General features: G+C 40.3%; 3 protein-coding genes across 3 annotated transcripts; 2 read left to right on the forward strand and 1 right to left on the reverse strand.

Moving 5' to 3' along the window:
• Positions 1-911: 911 nt before the first annotated feature.
• mcm3 (minichromosome maintenance complex component 3) lies at positions 912-8,180 on the reverse strand. The gene is made up of 17 exons (XM_030771607.1): positions 8,106-8,180; positions 7,465-7,577; positions 6,993-7,201; positions 6,469-6,599; positions 5,953-6,191; positions 5,399-5,507; positions 4,933-5,086; positions 4,258-4,389; positions 3,914-4,122; positions 3,518-3,692; positions 2,904-3,030; positions 2,609-2,759; positions 2,331-2,471; positions 1,945-2,045; positions 1,445-1,518; positions 1,221-1,305; positions 912-1,110 (listed from the first exon to the last, which is right to left on the reverse strand). Exons 1-17 carry the CDS (start codon positions 8,178-8,180, stop codon positions 912-914), a joined length of 2,424 nt encoding a protein of 807 aa, XP_030627467.1.
• Positions 8,181-9,989: 1,809 nt separating this feature from the next.
• Positions 9,990-11,051, forward strand: paqr8 (progestin and adipoQ receptor family member VIII). Its single transcript, XM_030772609.1, has one exon. The coding sequence runs from the start codon at positions 9,990-9,992 to the stop codon at positions 11,049-11,051; it is 1,062 nt and encodes a 353-aa protein (XP_030628469.1).
• A 7,175-nt stretch (positions 11,052-18,226) lies between these two features.
• znf395b (zinc finger protein 395b) lies at positions 18,227-25,027 on the forward strand. Its single transcript, XM_030770937.1, has 10 exons — positions 18,227-18,338; positions 19,451-19,576; positions 19,930-20,078; positions 20,540-20,652; positions 21,083-21,291; positions 21,430-21,530; positions 21,798-22,038; positions 23,177-23,266; positions 23,872-23,990; positions 24,384-25,027. Exons 2-10 carry the CDS (start codon positions 19,508-19,510, stop codon positions 24,493-24,495), a joined length of 1,203 nt encoding a protein of 400 aa, XP_030626797.1. The 5' UTR covers positions 18,227-18,338; positions 19,451-19,507; the 3' UTR covers positions 24,496-25,027.
• Positions 25,028-26,494: the final 1,467 nt, after the last annotated feature.

The following is a 26,494-nucleotide window of genomic DNA, read 5'->3' on the forward strand; positions in this document are numbered from 1 at the left end:
CATGACACACACTAGCATCAACAAAACCACTGTCCATACAGAACCATGAGAAACTGAAGGGAGGTTTAAGCCATACTTAAGTTGGTTATGATTCACCATTTTAGGTGGAGAAAAAAAAAACACAACTCCATTCTAATGGAATGCATCACAGATGAAAAAATTAGGTCATAATGTGTAAAACTTCACTGTCAACACACTGCAGCTATAAACTGGGGGGGGATTCAAAAGGTAACCATCATTATTACACAGTTTATACTATTTTGTATCTTTAACATGTATTTATTTTTCTGTTCCAAACATTTGTTGGTATAGTTTCATAGCAGTATTTTTTTTTGAGAGGGAACAGTAAATATATATACATAACCAGACAACTGCTGACCAAACAAAGAAATAAACAAAGTTACACAAAGGCATAAAACAGTCATAAAACAAAGTCTTGTTTAAAAAAAAAAAAATTAAATTTTTAAAAAAACGCAACATACAGCTCTGACTGTATGCAGATGCAGTTGCATATCAGTCCCCAGGAGGGCGCCATAGCTCAACTGCAGCTCATTATGACAATGAGCTCATTATGACAAACACTACAGACTGATCCTCAAGAAACTATTTTTCTTTTTTTAAGTAAAACAAAGAGAATAGAAAATAATCCATTTTCTCAATAACATGCCTTGCTGTTCACATAAGCCATACAACCTGGGTTTTTGCTTGCTCTGTATCTAGAGAATTTGATGAAGTATCAGTTTCATCATACATCCATTACTTGTACTTCAGTACATAATCCTTGTATGACTATATCTTTTGTATTTTAAACAGATATTTTACACAGAAAGTATATGACCAGATCTTTCCTATTTGAAGAACATAACCACAACTGCCAGAATGAAAACCACATAATTTCCTCTCCTGCCTCCTCAGATGAGGAAAACGATGTCATCTGTAACCATGACCTGGTTGTCGTCCTGCATGCGGTTGAGGGCAACTCTGACCTCGGTGGGGTCAAAAGGCGTCTGAGTGCCCTTGTTAATTCCCTCCATGAGGGTTCTCATGCCTACAGACTGAGCATGTGCAGAACGGAACACGTCCAGCAGTGCCGCCTTAAACTCTTTCAGCCTGTCAATCAAACATAGGGTTGTAACCTATCTGCCGGAAGAATAATACGCAGAAATATATTTCATAAATACACACAAAAAAAAAAATAAAAAAAATAAAAAAATTCTCACCTGTCTGGAGAGATTCCCGTGTGTCCATTTTGACCAGGCGTCTCTGTCGTCTCCTCCACGGGCCTCGCAGGGGCTGGAGAGCGAACTGCAAACCGGATCAAAAAGCCAGATTAAAAACCTCTGGGTATTAGCATTTAGAGCTATGCGAAACAAAGTTCCTTCTTTAGGATGAATAAGAGGCAAGTCCCAAAAGAGAACTCAATCTCCCATGATGCTTTGCTTACTCTCAGGAATGTCTCCCTCGGTGGAGAAGTCATATTCATCACGAGTCTCGCTGCTCTGTGATGCGGTGCGGCGACTCCTGCAGAAACAGACATGAACAGGTCAATGAAAAACGGCGCATAAACTGCAAACTGCTAAAGAGTAGCATGCAGGGCTTTATGAAGTCACACACACTCACAACTATTTGAAACTGTACTGTTGTACGTATGACAAACATTTAACCATTTCTCAACTCCCCTTGATTTGACAAAGGCAAAAAAACAGGTCTTTTTTTCCAGCATCTTTTCACAGTTTCCCTGCACAAATTTACAGATTCTCTTCTCCTGTGTGTAAACCTGTTTGTGTAGCCCTGAAAGATCTGGTTTTAATATTCAGAAATGACTTCTCTCTCTCTAACAGTTCCTGATGGTTGTGACACAGGGACGCGTAGAGAAGACTTTTCACATTTTAACCTGCATGTCGAGACAGAGGACAGAAAGAAGGGACCGTACTGACTACACACCTCTTTCTCTGCGGACGTGGGGTGTCCTGCGTTTCCTCCTCATCCTCAGAAGCCGTGTCCCTCTCCTTCTGTCTAGAACGCTTCCTTTCTTTCTCCAGAACCTACGCGGACATCAACACAAGATAAGATCTTCAACTTTGTCTAGTGCAACAACTGGTATAATATCTTTATGGGTAAAAAAAAAAAATAGCATTCGGCATACACCATCCTACAAGAGCATGGACTACACTTGACATTAAAAACAAAAGAAAAAAAAAAAAAAAAAAACCATTTGCCAGTACAGGTAAGAGTGTTTGTATACGTATTGACTGGAATACTACATGACAGACTGTGACTAAATGTACGGAACGCGTTGGTTCATGGCACGAATGAGAAGATGACCGAACCTTTTTGAAGTAGGCGAACTGAACGAGCTCCACGGCCACCTCCGTGTCCTGCATCTCCACGACTTTGCTCATGCGGGCCTTGGCGTGGGCCGTGGACAGACGGATTAGGGTCTCCAGAGTTCTCGCAGTGACTGGAGATGTCTGTGCAGGAACAGAAGAGAGAAAAGGTCACGCAAAACCCAGTCTGTAAGTGAGTGTGTTTGCATATGTGAAGCAACGCATGGAAGCTTGAGTAAAAGTGTGTGTGTGTGTGTGTGTGTGTGTTTGTGTCCTCTTACCCGGGCTATGTCAGAGCTAAGCTGCTCTTGGCTACGAAGTCGAGAGTACTCCTCTGCAATGTGATTGGCTGCCTCTTGGGTAAGCACAGGTGCAATCGCCTTGGCAACATGAAGGTATTTTCGCATGAACTCCTTGCTCACAATTTTATCCCTGAACGAAAAAGAATCGCGAGACAGTTGGCATACTGAGGAAAAGACCACAACGTTCTTCTTAACCTAAGAGAACTTCTCTTGGGTTAAACACAAAGGGTCTCCCAACCTAAACTGACATGTTCGCGCGTGTTTGGTAGCTTACTTCCGCCTGCGGTTGCCATGGAGCAGGTTGTTGTGTTTCTCGTACACTTGCAGCTCTTCCTCCTCTTCCTCAACTGCATCGGGATCCTCAGTGGCCAACACATCCACACTGCCACCTAAGGATAGCGCTGTACACAAACACACATTTCACAACCATATACACACTGACTGAAAAGAAACATCTGTTTAACATTATGAGAGGAAATCGTAACCAAGGAGGATGAGGTTACTACAACTCAGCATTTCGGATATGATTATTATTTCTGCATTACTTATTTCCAAGTGTGCTTAGATAATTAGCATAATGTTTATGACGTTTAAATAATGCGCAACAATCAAAGTATTTATAGTATTATAATCATATTATTATAATAATGAATTGTTGCCATGAAGCCACAGTTTGAGTACGTTTACTGAACAAACACAACTGAATGAACAACAGGTTGCTTCTCAAACTGTTTGACATTTGACATTTTTTGATCAAATATTTCAAAGAGTCCTCTCTCAAAGATTTGACAAGGTCTTTGAAGTCAACATCTGTAACTCTTCCATAAACAAAACGTGAGAGCATAAACACATCTGCCCGGTCTGGGCGTATTGACCAGTGGGCTGTACCTGCTCCATCGGGCTGGCGGGGGTCACGGTAACGATGCATGCGCAGCACGTGATCGGAGATCTCTCTGTCCTGCTCGGGATCCATCTGATCTAACATGATGAACAGAAGATCAAAACGAGACAGCAGGGAATCCTGCAGACCAATGTTCTCCATGGGGGTCTTATACTGGTCATACTGGTAAGAGGGAGAGATAAAGAGAGACAGAAAATGACTCATGTCAAGATACGTACACAACACAGATGTGACAATTTGTTGTGAACTGTGTACAGTTTAGAGTGCAGAACTTTAACTAGCAACACAAAAAAACATAAAGCCACCAAGTTTGTGATCATCAAAATTTCCAAAGTGCTTTAGACGGCAAACAGATGCAGCCATAACGCTAATGACAGACTTACCCGACCATAGACTGGGTTGGCAGCCGCCAGGACGCTGCATCGGGCATTCAGCCTGGCGTGGATGCCAGCCTTCGCGATGGTGACCCGGCCCTGCTCCATGACCTCATGAATGGCGGTGCGGTCCATGTCAGACATTTTGTCAAACTCGTCGATACAGACCACGCCCCTGTCCGCAAGGACCATGGCACCGGCCTCCAGCCTACGCTCACCTGACAGACGCGCGAACAGAAACAGAGCAGAAAGAACGAACGAACTTATAATTAGAACTTAGAGTTATGAGTGACATCTGTAATGCATACATAGAGCGTAAATGTTCTCGTAGAAAGCGGATCAGGTCGTCACACCTGTCTCCTGATCTGTGGTGACTGCGGCGGTCAGACCGACGCCGGAGGAGCCGCGGCCCGTGGTGGGAATAGCGCGAGGTGCTATGTGCAGCACGTAACGCAGGAGCTGAGACTTGGCAACGGATGGGTCACCTGGGAGAGAGAGGGCGTGTTAGCTTTCACCGTCTCTTAGTCCTCTGAGAGACAGAGCCCTATTACCCTGCTATTCCCAGGCACGGCGAGTGTTTGTATGTGGATATGGTAAACGGTTCTTACACCTTTAGCATGCGCCTAAACACAACCAAAAGACTGTAAGATTCAGAATGTCGCAAAGTTTCTTTTTATGTGTTTTTGTATAAATGATCCACATTATCATCAGTTGCTTCTGATGCATGGAGCAGCAAGGCAAACACTCATCTGAAATGGCTGTAACAGTGACATTTTCTACAGTCTGACAGAGGTTCAGTTAGCTAAGTTAACATATTCAAAGTCACGTCATTGATCCCTCCAGTGAACAGCTCGCCAATTCCAAAACACGTTTTCTAACTAACAAAAATTCTTCGCAATTGAGTTACATTGGTTTTTGCCCAACTGTCCTCTAGCCTTTAAACCAGTATGTCATGGAATGATTGTGATTTAATATTGTGTAGATATCAATGTCTCAACATTTTGGAGTGTTTAAATGCGACACCACACCTATGAGAAGCACATTGATGTCTCCACGGAGGCGCGACCCATTTTCCAGAACTTTCTCCACTCCACCCAGCAGCATACAGAGGATGGCCTTCTTAATGTACTCATGCCCATGGATACTGGGAGCCAAGGAGCGCGCCAACTGGTCAAATACAGCCTAGCCGAGAGAGAATGGATTAACATGTAATTATACAGAAAGACAACTATTCCCAACTCCACTCTTCTAACTGATGTATTATAAACACATCTGTCCCACCGACGTGAGCTGGCATCTACCAGCTTAATCAGAGATATATTTAGAGAGAGAAATCTGACATGATAGGTAATGCCTCAGGCACGAGTGGATGAACAATACAACAAAAAGAAAACACACGTTTCTTCCTGATTTATTTTCAAATACAATCATCCGATCCACACCAACTCTGATTTTTTTTTTTGAGAGGTTTTTTTTCCTTTTCTCCCCTCTCACCTTTGAATGGGACTTGCTGAAGGACCTGATCTTAGCAACGTCATCAGCGGAGAAAAGGAGAGAACTTTCCTTGCTCATCTGTTTGACCTGGCATGCTATCATTATGGTCCTAGACAGAAAAAAAAAAAGTAGAAAAAGTTGAGATATCAATAGATGAAACAACTGCAGCTAAATCACAGATCTGCAATTCTGACGGTTTGTGTTGCGTGGTCTTTTGTACAACACACTGTTGAGCCATTATTACTAGTATTCATTATTATACAACAGATCTAAACATCATCTTAGCTGTTGAGCTGTGGGGCTTGATTTATAGATAATCATTTAAAATGTATTCCGCTTTTGAACAATTCTGTATTTTATTTAAAAGACCTGAATGTCGATAACCCTGAAAACATTAAATCACTGTTAATCATTTGTAATTCTCCATGATTTCTCAAAAATTAACTATATCAGTAGGAAGCTACTGGTGGGTCAAAGAACAAAGCTTTTTGTGTTAAACTTGTCTAAAACTTGAGTGTCAGGCAAAAGAGGCCTTGGTCTGAAGATAATGTTACCTGAATGTACCCGAGGTGAAGCCACCCTTTTTTCCAGGCAGACAGCGGTAAGTACCGATGACCTGAACCCTGTCTCCAGGCTTCACCGTGTCCACCAGGTCATTGTCCAGGATAATGTCCACCGACCGGGGCAGCTGGCCAGCGGGTGCTTTCTCAGGCATCTCCTGCACAGTGATGGTCTGGTGATCCTTATAGATGGACAGACCGAACTCTGTCTCCAGAGGGTTGTTCTCCTCATCCTAGAAAGAGTACATCAGTTCTTATTTCATTTCCTTACATCATTTTTCCCTCTCTGACAGTTAAAATGTACAACGCTCTATCGGCAGGTGAAAAATAGACACTGTACTAATACAAGTCCCCCTTTGGACTTTATCTATTTTTAATACAGTGTACAACGGTCAAGATGAAGTCAGCTCATAAAAGTATCATATCAGGGTGTACTTTAACAACAAAGAAGGAACTGGTCAGGTTTCTGTATATCAGGGCCTCTGTGATTCAGTGGCTACAGAAAAATACCTTGGTGGGGTAGATGGCACTTGATGGGAAGGCATCGAGGGAGGTCATGTCAGTGTATCTGCGTTCCATGGTCTTCCTGGTGGCTGGGCAGTAATGGACACTGCGTACCACTTTAGGACGCACAAGAGAACCTGCGCACACACATAAATACCAGAGAGACGCATGATTTCAGCTCACACTCACAGACAATTCACATACAGCTGCCAAATCCTCAGTGACACTGCTGTAAAACCAGCTCAGTCTTTAGGTGATTAGTGTTTCCTCTGGGAAAAAAAAAAAGCCACAACTTAGTGAGGAAACAACTTAATAATTTCCGAAAAATAACTGCCAGAGTCTTTTAGATTCTGGATATTTTACAGCTTTAGCATATGCTATTACCTTTGTATTACCTAAATACCTTGAGTTTTTCATAAAAAAAAAAAAAAAAAATGACAGCTGTTGTAATTCCCCCCATTCTGCCAAAATACACAACTGCTAAAGCTAATTCTGGTATCTCTCAAGTGTCAGGATTCTGTGGCACTCACATTTTGTCACGATGCCCTCCACACACACCATGCTGCCCAGCAGGCGGGAGGTGAGGGTACGAGGGGTGACGTGCTTGTTGCCAAAGCTGCCCTCAAGCCCGATGAAGAACTCCTCACACTGCTTGGCATAGGTGGCGTCCACAGAAGCAACCACGTCTTTCAATGCCCTCTGGAATGCCAGGAGCTCCTCAAAAGCATTGTTCATCAGTCTGGAGGTAGTGGAGTGTCATTAATTAGTAACTCAGTTAATACTGAAAAAACATATTATGACATGACAATTGAAGCAATGAATAAAAGGTAGTCATAGTTAGTATTAGCATGAGGGCCGAAAATATTAAGTTCTGTTTACAAAATACAGTTAATATGCCTCGAGCATAAAGTGTTGCGTCATCATCGAACTTGGCATTTACGTCTTATTAACAACTAATATTAAACATTTGCAAAGTCTCTAGAGTTATGCTGTAACACTTACTTCGCAGCACGGACTTCGTTCCGGCGGCGCAGGTCGTTGATGTTGACAATGAGCCGGAATTTATTCTCGCTGATCATGTTTCTCACTTTACTTTGGTAAATGCCTTGATCTTGCTGAAAGGACAAGTCGATATGGAATGGCATCAGTTTAACACTGACTTCATAAATCTGCCAATCGCGTCTTCATTTGGCACTCTTAAGGGTAACAGTGCTTGGATAAACAATAGGCACAGCGGAACGTCTGCACGCAGGCTTCGCCATGTTTTTACTATTGCGAGCTCTGCAACACTTGGCCACACGTTGTAATTTCGGTGTACTGACACTCGCACAAACAAAAGTATGTTGGTAATGAATCTAGCAGTCAAATCTGCTGAGAGTTCACATTTTTTTCTCTAAAAAAAATGTGGATTTCCATTAATAATATTCTCATAACATGGACCGAGAGAGCACTGAAATGAAAACTGGTAACAATCTGAAAAACGTTGTCGTTTCTAATGATCGCTTTGATAATTTTGTCAATACTAATGTAAAGTTACAATGACTGGCTGATGACCAAAAGTTCGCGAGGTTGGAAAGTCATCGTGCCACTTGTTTAGTTTCATTCAGACATTAGAACAAGTCTGTCTCGAATACTATACTTACATCATCATCAAGGAAGTCCAAATAATCTCTCTGAGCCTCCCTCATCTCATGATCGTCCACAACATCAGTAGCCATTTCGGTAAGACTTTTCTATTCCACACGAATAAAAATTAAATCCACAAAACTATCGACGGGTCGTCCACCTTCAATTCCCCCAACACTTCTTTCTTCTCTCTGCGTTTTTCGCGCCACCGAGGTCTTCCCCGTGGTAGTACCTACTTCTGATTGGTCAGCTAGCCGTTATTTGATTAACATACCGGGTAATGTCGATGTAACTGTCCAATCAAATAGAAGGGCTGACATCCGTTCCAGCCCACCTACGTATTTCGCGCGAAAACTTCGATTAAGTGCGCCTGCGCCGACTGTCGGCAGCCTCTTGTAGCAAAATAATATCATGTAATATTTATGAAGTGTTTTCTGGTGAACTGTCCATTGCAGATTGCACTATGTAAACTAATCCTGGGGATTTCGGAGGAAATGTTTATCCTGTTAACTGAGAATGGGTTTCACTTCTTGTTATTCATGTCTAGGTCTTGAATCCGTCACTAGGTGGCGAGCACTTATGGGATCAAGCTTTCTAAGCTTTTGACAGACAACATTACTTTATTACCATCATTCAAGTTACGTTCATGCTGTGTCAATGACCACATCGATTTTTTTTCCTCGTCTTCTCACGACGAGATGTTATGAAGACAATGTTAACAAACTGTTAGCTAACTAAATGTTAGCCCGGGCCAAAGTTTTAGGGCGTGATTGTGATTGACGTGAAATGCAGCTCCACCCAGTCTTGTGAGCTTGTTTAAGTAGTGAGGGCACAGTTGTTCTGTGTTACCGGTTTCGGTCTATGCTAGGGCGGTAACCTACAGTTCGGACAATGTATATGTTTTAAAGAGGAACTGATATGTATTCCTTACTTAGATGAGCACAAGAGGATGTCTAGCCGTCTGTTACTAGAGCTTCTAGCGGTACGTCAGTGAGCCTTAAGCACCAGGTGATATCAAGGCAGGTGTGCAGGTAAGATGTCAAGTATCGAAATATGGGCAGGGGGAGGGTGCTCGTTAAGCATATAAAATGTATATGTATTCAGTCAACGCATTTTGCAGTCTCAGGGAACGTTTATTTCTCATATGCTATGGCTACATATAGATATATATGTGCACTTTCATCTCATACAGTATAGTACTTTTACATGTGTGTAATCACATACACGGTACAAAATCTCTTAATTCCATATGTTTAACATTTCAACATTACTTAGAGATAAGATGAAAGACAACGTTTTGGGTTTTTTTTCGCAAATTAGAGTTGGCAGCTCCCTGTTTATTCTGGCTTTTCATGTGTGTGGGTGGTGTTATGGGTACAGTAGTCTAGATGATGTCAGAGCATCACCTGTCTGTTTTTCAAAATAGGGGGTGTTATAATAACAATGTTCTTATACTGTTCATGTCTTATAAGAGAGTCTAGCCAGAGGCTTCCAACTAAATCTAATTCAAAATTCATTATTTACCTGTTTTTGTATAGTTCCACCTGTTCTTTTTGACACCAAGGTCAAGTAACCTACAGTGACTATATTTAAAGCATTTATTATATCAGTTACGAGGAATGTCAGAACACAAATGAAGCATCCAAACCCTTAAATATATAAACGGAGACTACAGTTAAAACAAACCTAGAAAGGAAGATAGATTACCAAAATTGAGGTTAAAATAACTACACCTCATTTACCTAACATTCGTGTTATAGAGGAAACCGGCCTTCATTTCTTATGATCTCTTTTGTTCTCTCCACAGCATATCCAGTGAACCCTTTCCTCCATATCCGTTATATTTCCATAGACACTGTATGTACCGTTGTTGCCTTCAACCCCTACAATAAGCCCTAACCATGTCAAGTGTTACCTTAAGCCGTCTCAGCACACTAACATTAAGCGTGACTCAACTGGGCCGTCTGCCTCGCCTCCTGGACTCCCTCCCCACCCTGCCAACACCCAAGGCAACCGTGATGTCCGCGGATGTGCCTGTCTTGTTCCGCGAGCCCTACGTTCAGTCAGGTTACCGCCCCGTGGGACAGGATTGGCGTTGCTACTTTCTCAGCCTCTTCCAGTGTCACAACGAGTCACTGAACGTCTGGACACACTTGCTGGCGGTCCCCGCCATTCTTCTCCGCTTCTCAGTTTTGGCGGGGGGAGCAGGGCTTACTCTGGAGGCTGCCTCACTACCTCTTTTTCTCTACGTGCTGTCATCGGTAACCTACCTCAGCTGCAGCGTAGCGGCACACTTATTGCAGTCGCACTCTGAGCTAGCGCATTACTCGTTTTTTTTCCTAGACTACGTCGGAGTGGCGGTTTACCAGTACGGTTGTTCGTTGGGCCACTACTTTTACTGTTCCAAGCCAACGTGGCGAGACAGCTCTGTGGGGGCGGCGTATCTGCCCGGTGCTGCACTTTTAGCCTGGCTGTCCTGCACCGGCTGCTGCTTCGCCAAGCTCCGTTATCGACGTCCATACCCTCCGCGCAGGAAGATTTGCCAGCTGATACCCACTAGCCTGGCATATATACTTGACATCAGCCCCGTGGCATATCGCCTTGTCGTTGGATCCTGGGACGAACCTGCGTTGGCGTTCCATGCCCTCCAGGTCGCGTTCTTTTTACTCGCTGCCTTCTTCTTCTCCTGCCCGGTCCCAGAACGCCTCTTCCCAGGCAAGTGTGACATTGTAGGCCAGGGTCATCAGATATTCCACGTCTTCCTAGTGATGTGCACGGTCTTCCAGCTTGAGGCAATCTTCAGAGACTTTCTGGTACAGCGACACACTGTGGTAGAAGTGCATGGAAGACAAAGCCTTCTACTGGCATCAAGCTCCTTCTTCATCTTGGTTCTATGCAGCGCGCTAACTGCGATGTTCATGCGCAAATGTGTTCAGAGGCAGCTACAGAGAAGGAGTGAGTGAAATAGGCTATCCAGATGTATATGTAAACACTAATTATTTATGAAGATACAGGTCATGTACCTACTTAGATATATATACATATAAATATTTGAACAAAAACGATGTCTGAATTTTTAGGACTGGTAAAAACAGATTTGGGTCCTTTTATGTATTTTTATCTCCTATGCACTGGTCCTGTAAAATGAACTTGTTTTCTTAATGATTTATGAGTGGTCAGTTGTAGCGGTCTCACTCACATTTTAAAATGTCTATCTTGTATCATCTGTATATTTGCCAACATACCCATGTGGGCCACGGCTATATGATTCTGTCCCTGGATGTATGTCCCACATACAGCAAAGGCTCTACAGTGTCAAGCAGCTAGCAGAAGAAAACAAGCATTAGCAGAAGGAGAAAAAAAAAAACATTGAATGAAGAATTAAAGCTGGATTGGGATTCTCTAGGCTGGGAATTGTGAGGGAGGGAGGGGGGGGGGGGGTGGGCGAACAAAGTCACTTTTATATTGCATTCAGCGCACTGATATTACACTGAGAAGCAGTGAAGAATTGGCAGCTTGGTACTGCTGCAGATCAGATTACTCAATCTGATTTACTCTTGGAGAACTTGAAGTGCCCCGGTTTGACTACATGACATTGTTGTCAGATGAGCTCAGAAACAAACAGAAGCCTGTTTCCGCAAGGAGACTTGCATGCAGTACTGTAGTTGACTGAGTTGTTGCTAGTATTATGGTGCATTTGTAACTGAAACCTGAAGGCTCTTAACCTCTGCAAAAATCAGTTCTCTAATGTTGTGATCAATACCTCAGTGAGTTGTGGAAATCAGCAATCAACCATGGTTCAATTTAGGACTGCATATGTATTTTTAGAGTGTTTACTTGAGAGAAAAATAATGTTTCTCAGGCAAGTGATGACGGTTTGTGTGAATGATGCAGGATATGAGTGTTATTTTGAATACAATATGAAATAAAAACATTTGCGTTGAGGAATGTACACAATATAAATTTAAAAAATAAAGCTACAGTTATTCAATTGTGGTCTGTCATCAGTTACAACTGGGTTATATTTCCTTAGATAGTAAAGCAAGTTATACCCAAGGAATTCCCTTTCATGAACTTTATTAAACCTACTCAACTCTGATCTTATTGCGATTGCTGGTCAACATAAAGCATTGATCCAGATTCAAAACCTACTCAGCAGTGATGGTCACAATACTTTCCTTGTTAATATCTTATGGACTTATCCAGTTCTGAGAAATAAACCGCTGAGCAATTTAGACCTAAGAAACTTGGCCTACGTGAGTGTCTAGCACAACAGAATCTTGCAATTACTTGTTGCCATGTTACATAATTACCCTTTTGTACCTTTCATATAGCTCAGAGTACTAGGTCGTCCACTCATTGGACTGAGGAAGGTTTACAAATGAATTATTGAGAACCAGTCCAATAACTGATTTTTGCTATGGTAGCATGTTATACTAAAAAGAAATTTGGGAGGGCAGTGATGTTTCACCTTACAATAGCAATGATTAAAAAAAATTAATAATAATAATAATAAAAAAAAATAATATATATAAAAGTGTTGTGTCATAAATTAAAAAGAGTATATTAATGTTTGTTCATGGACATATAGTTATATAGTGCATGTTACATAGTGCGTGTAATTTGCTGATAATGTAGTAATGTAATGATTATGTGGTCAATTTGTAATCTTATGTTAGCACTGATTCACTCAATCATAATAACAGAGATATCACCTGTTTCCTTCTGTTAAATATTTTACACAGTTTTGAAATATTTATCTTTCGCATCAATCATTTTCTTTCACAAAACGACGGAAGTACTGTCGTTCTCTCTACATGGAAAACCGGTGCAATTAGTTGTGTATAAGAAAAGGGCTTGACAACAACAACAACCTCAGATCAGTGAAGGAAGCTTTCAGACAGGTAATGATCAACACAGAAAAGGCTACGCTGTACAATTACAGGAATGGAGAATCAGGAAGTATCTCCTCTGGTCTGAAAAAAAAAAATGCACTTTCTTTTTGAAGAATGGGAGGCTGAGGACAGTGAAGCGCAGAACAGTGTACACGATGAAAGGGTTGTGTCAGCTCTGATGCCTTGAATAAGGTGAGAGAAACAGATGTCATGAGTGATTGCACTATTTATATGTTTGTGTGTAAAAAATACACCATCTTGATTATGTCTTCAATAATTAGCTCTGCCTTTAAATCTGTGATTTAAGGAGCTTTATATGTATACCTGTTCTATGACAGTACTACAGATTAGGCTGTAAAGATACCCTTTAACTTGTGTATATACGACAACCGAGTTGTGTGTGTTCGCTTGGTGATCCAAAAAGCTAGCTTGCTAATATATTTATCAGAAGACTGTTTATGAAACACTTCATTTAAAAAAAAAATGAATTAAAATGTACATTGTCATGTTTAGCTTCGCAGCATAAGAACGGGGAGCGTATTTTTAAGCCATTGGGCGAGGTTAATTATCTTTTGTTTGTGTTTCTGTGACTGTACTCTAGATTCCTGACATTGTTAACATACTCTTATACAATGTTGTTCACCTCTATGGTTAGCACAACATGGAATGCAGCAAAACACCTGTCTAACTGCTTATCCAAAAAAAACCAACCAAAAAAAAAAACCAGGACAACTTGAAATTATAAGTCAGTTTTGCTACTCAACTTTTGAAACTTTATGGATCTAATAAACAAACTTTTGACCCTAAACTTTGAGTTGAGCTTGCTCAAATAAAACTGTGAAGTAAGTTTTCTTCTTATAATTTTGCGTTTCCCATAGAACTGTTCTGTTCATTCTTTTGGGTTTCTCTTCTGATGATTGTATTGGTCGTCTAGCACTACAACACTGGAGTGTTTTCCTGTTCTTGAGTAGTCCTCGCTTTATAATGCCCATTATTCTCATTTGCTGGCAGAGATTGAATGGGCAGTAATGGCACCTATTCAAGAGGGAGCAATAGTTTTGTTCTCAGGCTACTCCTCATCTCTGGAGATCAGCTTCGTCTCCATCATCTTCCTCATCCTTTTCATCATACTCCTCAGTGTTTGCATCATGTGTCACCGGTAATGTCACCTCTTGCTTGCAAAAAGTATAGCTTAGAATTTTTTAAAAATTGGTTGAAATGGCAATAAATTTGTTGATTTTGTTAAGATCAGGGCAACTGTAAAATACGCATCTTCCTCTAATTTTTCCTGAATCAATGTTTATGTCTTTATAATGTATAATACAACAACGAAGTAATTACGACTTTGTTACAATGCTATGTATCAAAGTTAAGTATGCTATTCAACATTATGTGGGCATTGTGGGTTGAAACCTGCATGATAAGATCAACAGGCAGATTGTGTCGATTGTCTGTGAGTAATGTCACAACCAGTGGCATGTCCTCTGCCTATATTGGTACTGTGGTTAGACAGATTCCCAAGATAAGACATCTCAATGCACTGAGACTATTATGTCATGATGTCAAGCTACTTACAATACAAATTTCAGACTAAAGTGGAATTCTTTGAAATCTTAAAGAATGTCACTCAGTCTAGACTGTTGCCATGACACAATCAGATGACCAATAATGTAAAAACATACACTAACAAAGAGATAATGTTACTTGTATTAAGCAAAGTGAAACTACATATCCTGATTCATATCACGGGAAACCCTATATTTAATTGCTGATTAATCTAGTGATGTAAAATTGACTGACTTGTCAATGTCACACATCCTTTTCATACTCACTCATTGAAGAACATCACCTGACCCTTCAGACAGTGCTGATGTACAGAAAAATCAATCAGCACTCACAGATAAGGTGAGCAAGACTTCAAACCTAATAAGATCGTGTCATGTCATAGCTCCTAAATGTATTGGCTGCAGCATTTTTAAGACCTTGCATCTGCTGAAACAGATATTATTAGCCCTGCCTACGTCTGCTTGGATTTCGTTTTCAGTAGGTGTACGTGGATCACGTTACAAGTTAAAGAAAAAGGGAAAGGTACTTCTCAAAATGCATCCCTCAGGTGACAACGCTTATGAAGCATCGAGGAGGCGTCATTTCAAAAGTTTCAATTACTTTTTGATTATCTTTCAGTTGTTGTATCAGAATGATTCTTGTAATGAGTTTTAATGACCTATGAAATGAGTCTCCTCGTCAAAAGAAATCCGCCTAAGATCTCCAGTGGCCCTCGTCACGTTTAATCTTCTGTATTTCATTTCAGTGTTCCTGTGAAACTGCTTAGCAACCATTCGCTGTAATGTTACATAGATACTTCTGGCTAGTAAAGCCAGTTTGCAATGAGTATAATTCATTGCATTCTCTATTAGCAGAGCAATGCTCCATTGTGTTGTTTTCACATCAATCTTATTAGTAATCCATTACAATCCCTTTGTAGCTAATTGGAAAAAAAATCAGCAAGAGGCTAAAAATCTTCAACAAGTGAGTGTGCAAACTGAGCGAGAACTTGGAGGCCTAATCTGGAATGAATTTTGGGGGGGGGGGGTGCCTATTTAAATGTATGGATATGTCTACTTCCATCAAACAGGGTTTGATCTAGTATATATTAAAGTCCTCAAGAGGAAAAACTTGACAAAAGAATGAATGCTCAAATAAAACATCATAACAGAGATGTAACCACCACCTTGAAAAATCAGATTCTCCCCATAAGAGCAGAATTTCATGATGTATTGCTTGTTTGTGTTTTTGTTTTAATGTCTTCCCACAGGTAGTGTTTGCAGCTGGAGATCAAACCAGCAGCACTGACCTCACTAATGGAAATCATGGTTCGACCTTACATATTTTATTTTCCAAACAGGAGAGTGCATGATGTCTATCAGCTAATTTAATGTAGGCTGCATTTTGTGCACATGATCATATAATACGCTATTAGACGACGACAATCTCAAAATTGACATCATGCCAATGGACAATATAAGAAGAAATAAATATGACATGATAAATGGAAGGATTTTTTTTTTTTTTTGAGGAGCTCAAAATTGACAAAGACAACATTATATGTACAGATATCAGTCGAGCATGGTCCTTACAAGTCACATTTCTTTTGCATCTTTGTGTTCTCTTCTTTGTCTGTTCTTCAGCTATAAGTCCTCTTTATGAGAACTGGACTTCAGAGGCTGCAAACAGGCCTTTTCATCCTCAAAAGAGTCACACTGTTGTTTACAATCATCATACTAGACCTCATTCGCATTTTCGAGGTAATGTGACGTCAAGTAACAAACTGAGCATGAGACTTAGAAAGTGAGCCTCAGACTTAAAAAAAAAAATATATATATATATATATATATATATATATATATTCCATAAATGCTGACCAATTTAAAACAAATACTCAATATTGACTCCAACTGACATTGTCCATTATCTTTATCTTTTTTTCTCCATAACAGGTGGGTCACATGGCTATTTTAATCAGGGTGAACAACTGGAAATCCCCATAGCCTCTCTAGCAACTGCAAGCTTTTCAAACCTCTCTCATTTTCGAGACCTGCCACTGCCTCCAAAGGATTGCGTGGGCTCTGTTAAGGAATTAGACTCCTCATTAAGGGTGCAAGTTCCTTCTGAAACAGGTCCCAGTGTATCTTGGGATACAGAACATCAACTAGATTGCAATAATATAATCTCTGACCACATATATTCCTTAGCAGTACCAGATATCCTAAAGGAAAATCCTTATGAATGTACTTATGAATGTATTGACAAGGAAAGGGTTAATGTGCCCCCACCGTCAGTCTTCCTCGAGGACACCACTGAAGACCAACAGGAACAGCTGTACCAAACAGTGAAGAAGCCAAAGAAAGCTCCAGTTAATCAACCAGTCACACTCCTTGATGAATCATGTACCTTTCCCACAGAAAAGTCAATCACTTTAGCACCTCCTCCCTCAGCTGATGTTTTGACTAATGAGCATTTGAGTGCTATTTATGCTGTGGTGAACAAGAAAAACAAGAGTGCATGTAAGAAGGAGGAGCTCTCCATTGAACCAAGCCTCTGTGTGGCAGATGGAGGCCAGGACAGTGAGGATGGTGATGCTGTGATTCCTCCACCAGTTCCCTTTAGAACATGAGCCATAGAGACTTGATCTTATGTGTGCTCTGTCTGCTCAATGTTTTTTTTTTTTTTAATTCTTTTTTTCCCCCACATTCTGTTATTCTTCCATGCTGTGAAATCTGGCACACTAGCTATGTTACATAGAGTTGCAGCGTATTGTAGAACAAATAAAAACAGCTGTGAAGTACTTTAACATGAAAATGCATTTAGTCAGTCGCAGAAAAATACATGAATACTGTGTGTATTTTATTGTCTATATCCTCACGGTCATTGTGCACACTGCCTTTGAGATATCTCATGATTTCATGCATAAGACACATTTTGATATCATGAAAAAATGAAATTATCATCCTTTGCTATCTATCAATGACAACAATTTGACAGTTATTTAGGACTCAAAAACTAAAAACATGTCTCTGTCTAGACCTTAAATCCCTTTGCCTAGGACGAAACAGTCTTCTGTCCGAGCCGCTTGGCAATCGACATAGAAAGACTATAATCCCCTGACACTACATAAAGCATATTCATTTCCCTGTGCCTGTTTGCAAATAAACATGCTGTTCACGACAATGTCTACTCTGAGAATTTCGAACCAGTGGTTTGGGACGATTTGGGTGAAAGGTTACGCGCAGAGGCTGTGCAGCTGTCGTCGAACTGCTCGGCTAGACCTGTTCGTAAAATATCTCTGTTGGCTGTTCTAAACACGTAATTTGCCGTTTAGGTCAATATGAATTAAAACAATAACGACAGACTGAAAGTAGAAACAGCACGCGTTTTGTACAAAAATTGTTTTGCCGTTTGTCATACTCTGCAAAATGGAGCAAACCAATGTCAGACTAACGGGTTTTTCATCAGTGAAATATAATTCTTTAGCTCTCTGGGTAAAAATATACGGGCGGATATTTTGACTGAATGATTTTAGACAATGTCTTGCAGCTCTCTTAACACACGGTTAAACTGTTGTCATTTGAAGAGAGATTCTGGTCCAGTAACCTCTAACCCAAATCATCCGCTCGTGCATCTCCGCATTAAGCCACTATAGACTGGGCTCTGATATCTTGCACTGTGCCCAGCTGTCATTCGGCATAGCTGAACCATATGAACACACGTACGCGCCGTACAGCCCCCCTCGTCTCTGACTACAGAGGAAAACGGCTGGGACACCGATAGCGGCATCTCTCTTCAAAAAAACAACGGGTAAACCTTATGAAAAACATTGTTACTTACTAACACAATTCAGGACTGACCTGCTATGTTGATAATTTGGTTATTGTAATGTTGTTTTCGATATTTTTACGCGGCACTTCTGCATGTCTTCAAAACCGGTCAGATTTTAATCCTTTACAGGAGTATAGGCTCGAGAGGATTTCATTGAAATATATTCATTTTACTCGACAAATTCAGCATGCAAGAGTGCTTTGATACATGTATGGTTTGTGTGGATTTTTTTAAGTGGATATGTTAATTTGAAATACATTTTTTCTTGTAGTATTTGTGATCGATTACATTAGTAGTGTTGTATGTATCAACATTGGTTCGGCTGAAACTCGTGTACGAACACGTTGGCGTACAAGGGCGTGTACATTACAAGCACGATTCAGCCAATGAACGCATACCGCCCACCCACATTGGGTCGGTTGTTTACCGCTTAGTGTAAACGCCCAATGAATGGGCCTCAGCGAAATTACGGTTGTGCTTTCAAAGGATTTATATACAAAACGACTGTGTTTGTTGACTCATCACAGTGAAATCTATGCAATGAAATATGTAAACTTTAGAATGGAAAAATCTTTTCTTTTCGTCATCACCCGCTTTCACAGGAACATATGTGTGCAGAAATTTACAGCAATCTGTTCCTGAATCCGGTACGCGTTTTGGTTTCGACCGCGATTTTATTCCCCAGAGCCCTAGCTGCTGCATGTAAGAGGCTGATATAGAGGGGGTGTGTTGCCCTAAAAAAATAGACAAAACATGGTGCAATATCCAACGACCGTTGTTAGCCTGTATGTACTAGGCCTAGAACACTTTTTTGCAAGAGCTTCTTTTACGTTAAGTTGCTCAAAATAATGTTAAGATCAGATTTTTGTCTTAAACCATCTCATCTAAAGATATTTATTATGCTTTTGTATTTCAGGATAATCTTATCAGAAACATATGTATACTTAATTTGATGAGATCTGTATCGTTCTTTAAATGTCTGATGGCATTTCCAGCCCTGGATTTGGAATCATTTAACAATCCAAAAAGGCTTGTTAGGATATATGACTGTAAGTGTGTAATTCCTTTCTCATTTTTTTCGGTGTGGAAAGGGAGAACTGACTGTGTGGTTCAGTTCAGACCAGTTGGCATCCGGTGAGGGGCACAACATGGCAGCTGTGGAGTCTTTAGCTGGACGAGGTACGATGCAGCACAGAGCAGAGGGAGTGGATGATTTGGTAGGTAGCACTCTTCGGTTTTATATCTAGTTTCTCACCCATCAGTAAAAGACAGCATTAGCACAAAAAAAAAAAAAAAAATATATAACATGTTACAGTTAGTCCGATACAGACCACAGATTTATATATATATATATATATATATATATATATATATATGTATATATATAAATCTGTGGTCTGTATCGGACTAACTGTAACATGTTAGAGACATATTGACTAAGTGGATCCATCAAATGTCTCTCTTCTTCGAAGGATTGACTTCCCAGCACCTTTTTATTTTTTTCTCTATTTCACAGTGTGCAGTGTCTTACAACGTGCTGTCTCGCCATGGTTTTTTTTTTTTTTCACAGATCTACATGCAGTGCTGTGGACAGGAGGATGTGAATATTGATGAAAAACATAGCCAGAGCACCGTCTTCCTTCAGGCCGCTACCTCCTCAGCTCACCACACCGCTCCACCAACCCGCCCAGCACCTTCAGACGTGGACATAAGCCACAGGTGAGGGAGCCCAGGTGTCCTTTTTTCAGTTCCTTGAAATTGATCTTTGAGAGTCTGAGATCTCAGAGGATTATCAGCTACAAACACATTCCAAATGCTCCTGTGTAATTATTGTATGGTTTAGGAATGCCCCAGGAACGGTTTGAAAGCCAGTTTGCATGACATGGAGTTCTGTGAGAGTGCTATACATTGTGCTTGTAATTAATAATTACAAGAAATAACTCATCACACTTTGGTAAATATGGCTGGTCTTAAGAGATTTTTTTGTATTAAGTATTAAGTGGAACTTAACCTGATTTTTGCTTCATCAGAGCTTATGTAGTGGATGTTGTCTTTTTGATTTTGTTATGTTAGTCTAGTCTAATCCTATCGTGATTCAGTTTTTCTTTCCCGGTACAGTCCTGGCCAAATCTGTAATGATGCTTGATAATCTTGATATATTTTAAATGCTTCCTCCTCAGTTATAGGAGTCCTGAGTCTGTGGAAATGGACGAGATTATGGCCGCAATGGTGCTCACCAGTCTGTCCTGTAGTCCAGTGGTCCAGAGCCCCCCACAGAGGGACCTCCTGCCAAGTAAGCTGTTACCACGGGAACCTGAGAAATTAGCCAGCCTGGCTGACTGCAAAACCTATTTCCTCGTACAATGTGTGCTTAGGCACTTAGTACAATAACTTCAGTCTCTTTCAGGCAGTTTTAATTGCACTGTGACAGGTCTGCAGCTTAATTATGTAGACATCTTAGGTCATATTTATTTGATTAGACTCTCTCAAACCATACAGTAAAAATGAATATGTCATCAGTGGTTTTGAGCAAAACCCAGCAAATGAGATATGGAATACATACAATGAAAATGCATTACTTTGAGTATTGTATTGAGCTACAGTTGTACTCCAGAATGCCACTCTACGCAACAAGATGGCACTGTATAGTTTCCACATAAAGTAAGGTTGCTATGGATATGCTTGCTCGTGCATATTGTCAGAAACACTTCTTTTATTTGTAGCTGCAGCTGGAGACATGGAATGTGGAGGGGGAGAGCTCTCTGACAGTGGCAGCAGTGGCTACTGGAGCTGGGACCATGGCAGTGTAAGCCCCGCCCCTTCTCCTTCTGTCACTGATACTGACGGAAGCCTCGGTCAACCAGCAGATGAAGGCCTCCAAATGGAACAGGATCAAGGGTCATGTGACGAGACTGACGTCAGGAGGTCTAAGGTGAGAATAAAAGTCTTGTTACTGTACAGAACATAGGAAGATGTTGAAGAATTCTGAAAACAAAAGAAAACCTCATCACATCTCATTATATCCTATTCAGTTTGACACTGAAATAAATTGTTATTTCTTGTCTCTCAGACTTCCAGCAGGGGGGCATACAGGTGTTTGTGGCCTAACTGTGGGAAGGTGCTGACATCACGTGTTGGGATGAAACGGCACATCTGCATTCTCCACCTGGGGTGAGTGCATTTGCATGAGTTGTTTTGGATCAGAGGGATGTGTCATAATTAATGGTATGTTGCATCGGATTTAAATTGCAGAGTGTAAATGAAAAGTGTCTCAAACTCTTCTACTGCAGTTTTGATAAAAAGTAAAGAGTAGCAATTCACTAAATTTGCTACATTATATTCAGTTTCCTGAATACCTGAAAAGGCTTTTTAAAACTTAATTCAGAAGCACTGAGTAATTCTCTTCTTTTCTACCCTCTTGCTTTCTCTTTCTCTCAGTGGTGGCTCCGATCAGTCCCAGAGGGAGGAGGACTTTTACTATACAGAGATCTCCTCAGAAGAGGAGGATCACGCTCCATGCTCTCCTGCTCCTTCGTTCTCCAGCGGAGCCTGGTCCTCCTGCAGCTCCTCACATGGGCAGCCCACCCCCGGTCCCCACGGCACTTCAGCTCAGTCCAGCCCACTCAGCCAGTCTGCCCCTAGCAGCGTGTGGCAGATCCACACAGAACATCTCTACCAGGTCACAAGCACATTCTTGCTCATGTCTATATCTAGAATCAGTTGTGTTACGCCAAACCTTGTGGAACGCGGTTTACCACCACAAAATAATGATCATACATCTATTTATTTATGAGGGTTAGACATTTTTGACATACCTCATCATTGTTTGACTATGCATATTTTTGGGTTTGAACACAAAGCGTTCTATATTTACACTATTTTTTTTTCAACATTGGCTAACATTGTTATTTCATTCCTATATAAATGATCTTTTAAAAATCATTTTTAAGTTTTCTGATGGTTTGCCTCTTTGTCATTATCTCTTTGGGAATCTTGTCTTGAAAGTTACATGTTGCTGCGTGAACTATATATAACTGTAGATAGCTTGTATGTGATATTAGTATGTTTGAAAATATGTTAGTCTGCAGTCACACGGTCCTCAGCAGTGTGTCATGTTGTCAGACAGAGTATGAAGACAGCTGCCTCAGAAAGTCAGCCTTGTTCCTGATTTATGTGTCCATAATATGACAGAGTTCCTTTGACATTCAGTTCTCACAGCCTGAAAGAGACTGACCACAGAATCCTGTGCATTCTCTTATTAGTCAAAGCCGCGAGCGTTGTTTCCGAGACAAAAATACTGCTTTTCTCTCACTTAGTTGATATTTATAAATTAGTGCAGATCTTGTTCTAAAATAGACGATCCCACGTGGCCCCAAAATGTATTCAGAATTTGTTTTTTCTCCCATTATTGTCAAGTAACAACACTTGCTTAATATAACTACGTGAAAAATTATTTGGAGCTTCAAAAGATTTCATGTACATAATTACTGTTCAGATCACCCATACTGTTTAGACATACATATCACACATTTCACTACCGTACAGTATACGGAATGAAATATTTTTAAAGAAGCATGTCCATAGGACGAAAGATATATTCCAGTTTTATGCGGAATACCTGAGTTATTATGATTTTATGCAAAACGCTCACGTATTCTGGTTATTAAACTGCTCATGTGTTGGCCTTACCGCAGTAACCACCTATCACCCACCTTTTCCCTATAGTGTTGTGTATATAAACACGGTCTTTATTGTAAGGAGGTGTAATGTAGCATTTTACTCAAATCTTAGAACTTTATGTCTGTTTATTTCAACAGGCATGTGCACCCATCCAGGTAACTGTGTCCCCAGGGTCGCCAACATCGTGCGGCTGGACTCCGCCCAGTGAGCTCCAGCAGAGACCTCAGGTGGGTCATTGTCTCTGGTGCCCCTAGTTTGAGATGACATGAAAGCAGTGGTCAGATGAAAGTGATGTTCCAGGGTTTGATTTGAAGCTTTTCAGGCCAAAACATGCCCTACTTACTCCAGTGATATTGCAGTTGCAGGATATTTTTGGCTCTCTGTGTGCATTTGGTCCATAGTTCCTAGTCATCTTAGCTGATTTTGTAGTTATTTTGGACGCAGCCCTGAAGGGAGAAGACTGCAGTTTAAGTATTATGCACCTCAGTTTGTAAGGAAAAGAAAGGAGATTGGGTGAGGGAGGTATTAGATGCATTTCAGGCTGAAGTGACGAAAACATGACAGGAACAATCTCTCACTAGTGGTATCTTATAGTATCCTACATACAATATGTGTGTTAACGGTTTTGTATGTGAGTGAGTGAGTGTGTATGTGTTTGTGTGTGGGTTTCAGTACAGTTTAAATTTGTGTAATTGTTTTGCCCCCTTGCCATAAATGTACCTGTGAAATACTTAAATGAAAGACTGAGATTGTAGCTGAAGTAATGTGAATGATAATGGTTGGTAACAGCAGTACTTCAAACAACTGGACACTCTCAATTCTCATCCCTCAGGTCCCCTCGTCTCGCAGCCGATCAGTCAGCGTCGGAGAGCAGTGGTTGCAGCGCAACAGCGCCCCCACCAGATCACAGACCATGAGTGCATCTCCCTCCAGAGGCCACTGCTCATTCAGGTCAGTGTTGCTCCACCCTCCGTTAAAATCTCTCCACAAAGCACATGTTTACTGTAGCTTGGATACGAGGGTATGAATGAAGAAGTGCCCCACACTTACAAATTATTTAGACATTTACTTACAAATAGACTGTAAACAAAGTATGGCTGCGATCGTTTAAGAGCTCATTTAGCATGAACGATCTAACAGTCCTGCAATTACTGCCTTTGGATAGTAAGATATGGCTTATTGTATCTCCCACGTGTTCTGACTAACCAGCTCTGTCCTTTCACAGGAACAAGGTTATTAGTATTTGTATGAGCCATTATGATATTATAACATAGATACAATATATTACATTTATTTGGAAATATGAAATTAATGTTTTGCTCCCTGTTCTGTTTTCACCAAAAGGAAAGGCAGAGGTGAGGCCAAAAAATGCCGGAAAGTATACGGCGTGGAACGTCGGGAACAGTGGTGCACCGCATGCCGTTGGAAGAAAGCATGTCAGCGCTTCCCTGACTAAAAAAACAAACAAAAAAAAAGAGGAAAAAAAGACTTTTGGAGAGAAGGGGGGAGTCTCCATTTTTTTCTTCCTTCTTCTGACTATTTCTGACACTGTAGTAAACATCAAGAAACCCATTTTTCCTGTTTTTTTTGTTTTTGTTTACCTGCTTTTGATTTCCCACAAGAGTAAAAGTGTTTTGTTTTTGTTTTTTTTTATTTTATTTTCCCTCTAAGTGAGCACTGATGCTGATTGTGCAATGTGGTAGGCCCCCTGATCCTTTTTTTTTTGGGCAAACTTAGCCTTCACACAAAGTTTAAAGTGTCACACGTTTATGGAAAGTGTTGTTTCTCCTCCCTATGCTACTCTTCAGCCTCACCTGAGATTATTTAAGTGGTTGTTATTTTAGTGTATTGTAAACAATATATTGACCTAAACTTTTTTATGGTTTTTTTTTTTTTCTACTGTCTTTTTGTTTGTTAGCCTGAAAGGTCTCATGTCATGTATGGTCTGTATTATTTTTTTAAGTATTTACTCGGATGTATGGAGTACAAAGACTTTTTTTTTTTTTGACCAAGGGTCCAATGTACAAAAAAAAAAAAAAAACTCACAGCGCTTCCTAATCATTCAGACTGCCAGAGAAATGGCTATGGTGCACTTGAGTGGTTGCCCGAACAGATATTTGTCATATTTTTGACCAGAAATGTCTTCTTTTTTTTTTTTTCTTTTGATAGAGACCGTGTGCAGCTATGACTTACTGACTGAATACCAAAGTGTTATTGCAATGGTGATACAAAGGGAGTTTTGATTTATTCCTTTTGTTAGTAGCTAATCATCAACCCAAAACAGTATTGCAGTCTTATTTGTGTAAAGTTGGACCATGCCCTTGGGAACATTTAATACTACAGGTTTTGAAGTTACAACAAAATACTGTGGAAAAAAAGACATTGTTAAGTATGATTAAAAATCACATATATCAAAAACAAAGGAGGGTGAAACACTGGTAATTTCTGCATGACAATCCACAGGAGAAATAGTAAACTATTTTATTGTGTTTTTTTGTGAACTGTTCCTATATATAAGCCTTGAAATTATTAAAATTTGGAAATGTAATGGTAGTAATTGGAAAAAGGGAAAAAAAGATATCTTTTAAATGCACAGTTTTAACAAGTAAGTATGCCAACACATCCAGCGTATACATAAAAGGAAAGAACACTGATTTACACTTTATCAACCTTCTTTGTTACCATTTGATTGATACTCACTCAAAATAACCCTCTGGATTTAAGCGGTAGAGATGGTATGACAGGAAGAATGGTCACAAACTAATCTCATTTGTATGTATACAACTAAACTCAATATGATAGACAGCATGCAAAATTCATTATTCGTCTTTTTGTTTGTTTGTTTTTGAGCCGCTATTCTTCCCATTTAAATAAATGTCAAAATGATATGGAGGACACAAAGGCTTTCTGCAGGGATGGTGTGTTCCAGGAATAAACCCCAGAGGGCGGTGTTGCTCATCGGAAAGGCTTAGCAGAGGCATAAGAGACTAGTCTCTGCAATACTGTTCCAAGAACATGTCTGTGTCCTAGACATAGCTATATTGTAACAAGCTCTAAATTTTCAGACATAAACTATATCCTACAACTACACCAAAGGGTGACCTGTCAATTTCCCTGAAGGAGTTAAAAAAAAAAAAAACTCCATCTTGTGCCAGTTTCGAGAATGCGACCGCTAATCTAAGCAGCCTTAAGCACTCAGTAACATGGATGTCATTGTCTGAATGAATGAGTCTATGAAATAGACCAGTGTGCAAAACGAAACAAAAGTAAAGTGCGCTTTAGTCAAATGCTTCTCTCTTATGCGAGGCATCAATACGAAAAAAAGCAGCTTGCTGAATCACCACAGGCATTCAACACGTTCTTAGGCTTAATGTACATTTTGTACGTCTGTTTCAGCGATGTTGAAAACTCTGTTCATTTTTATTTTATTTTATGAATCCTTTATGTTAGAGTAA

Source organism: Chanos chanos, chromosome 4 (genome assembly GCF_902362185.1).
Source record: "Chanos chanos chromosome 4, fChaCha1.1, whole genome shotgun sequence".
Taxonomy (NCBI): Eukaryota; Metazoa; Chordata; class Actinopteri; order Gonorynchiformes; family Chanidae; genus Chanos; species Chanos chanos.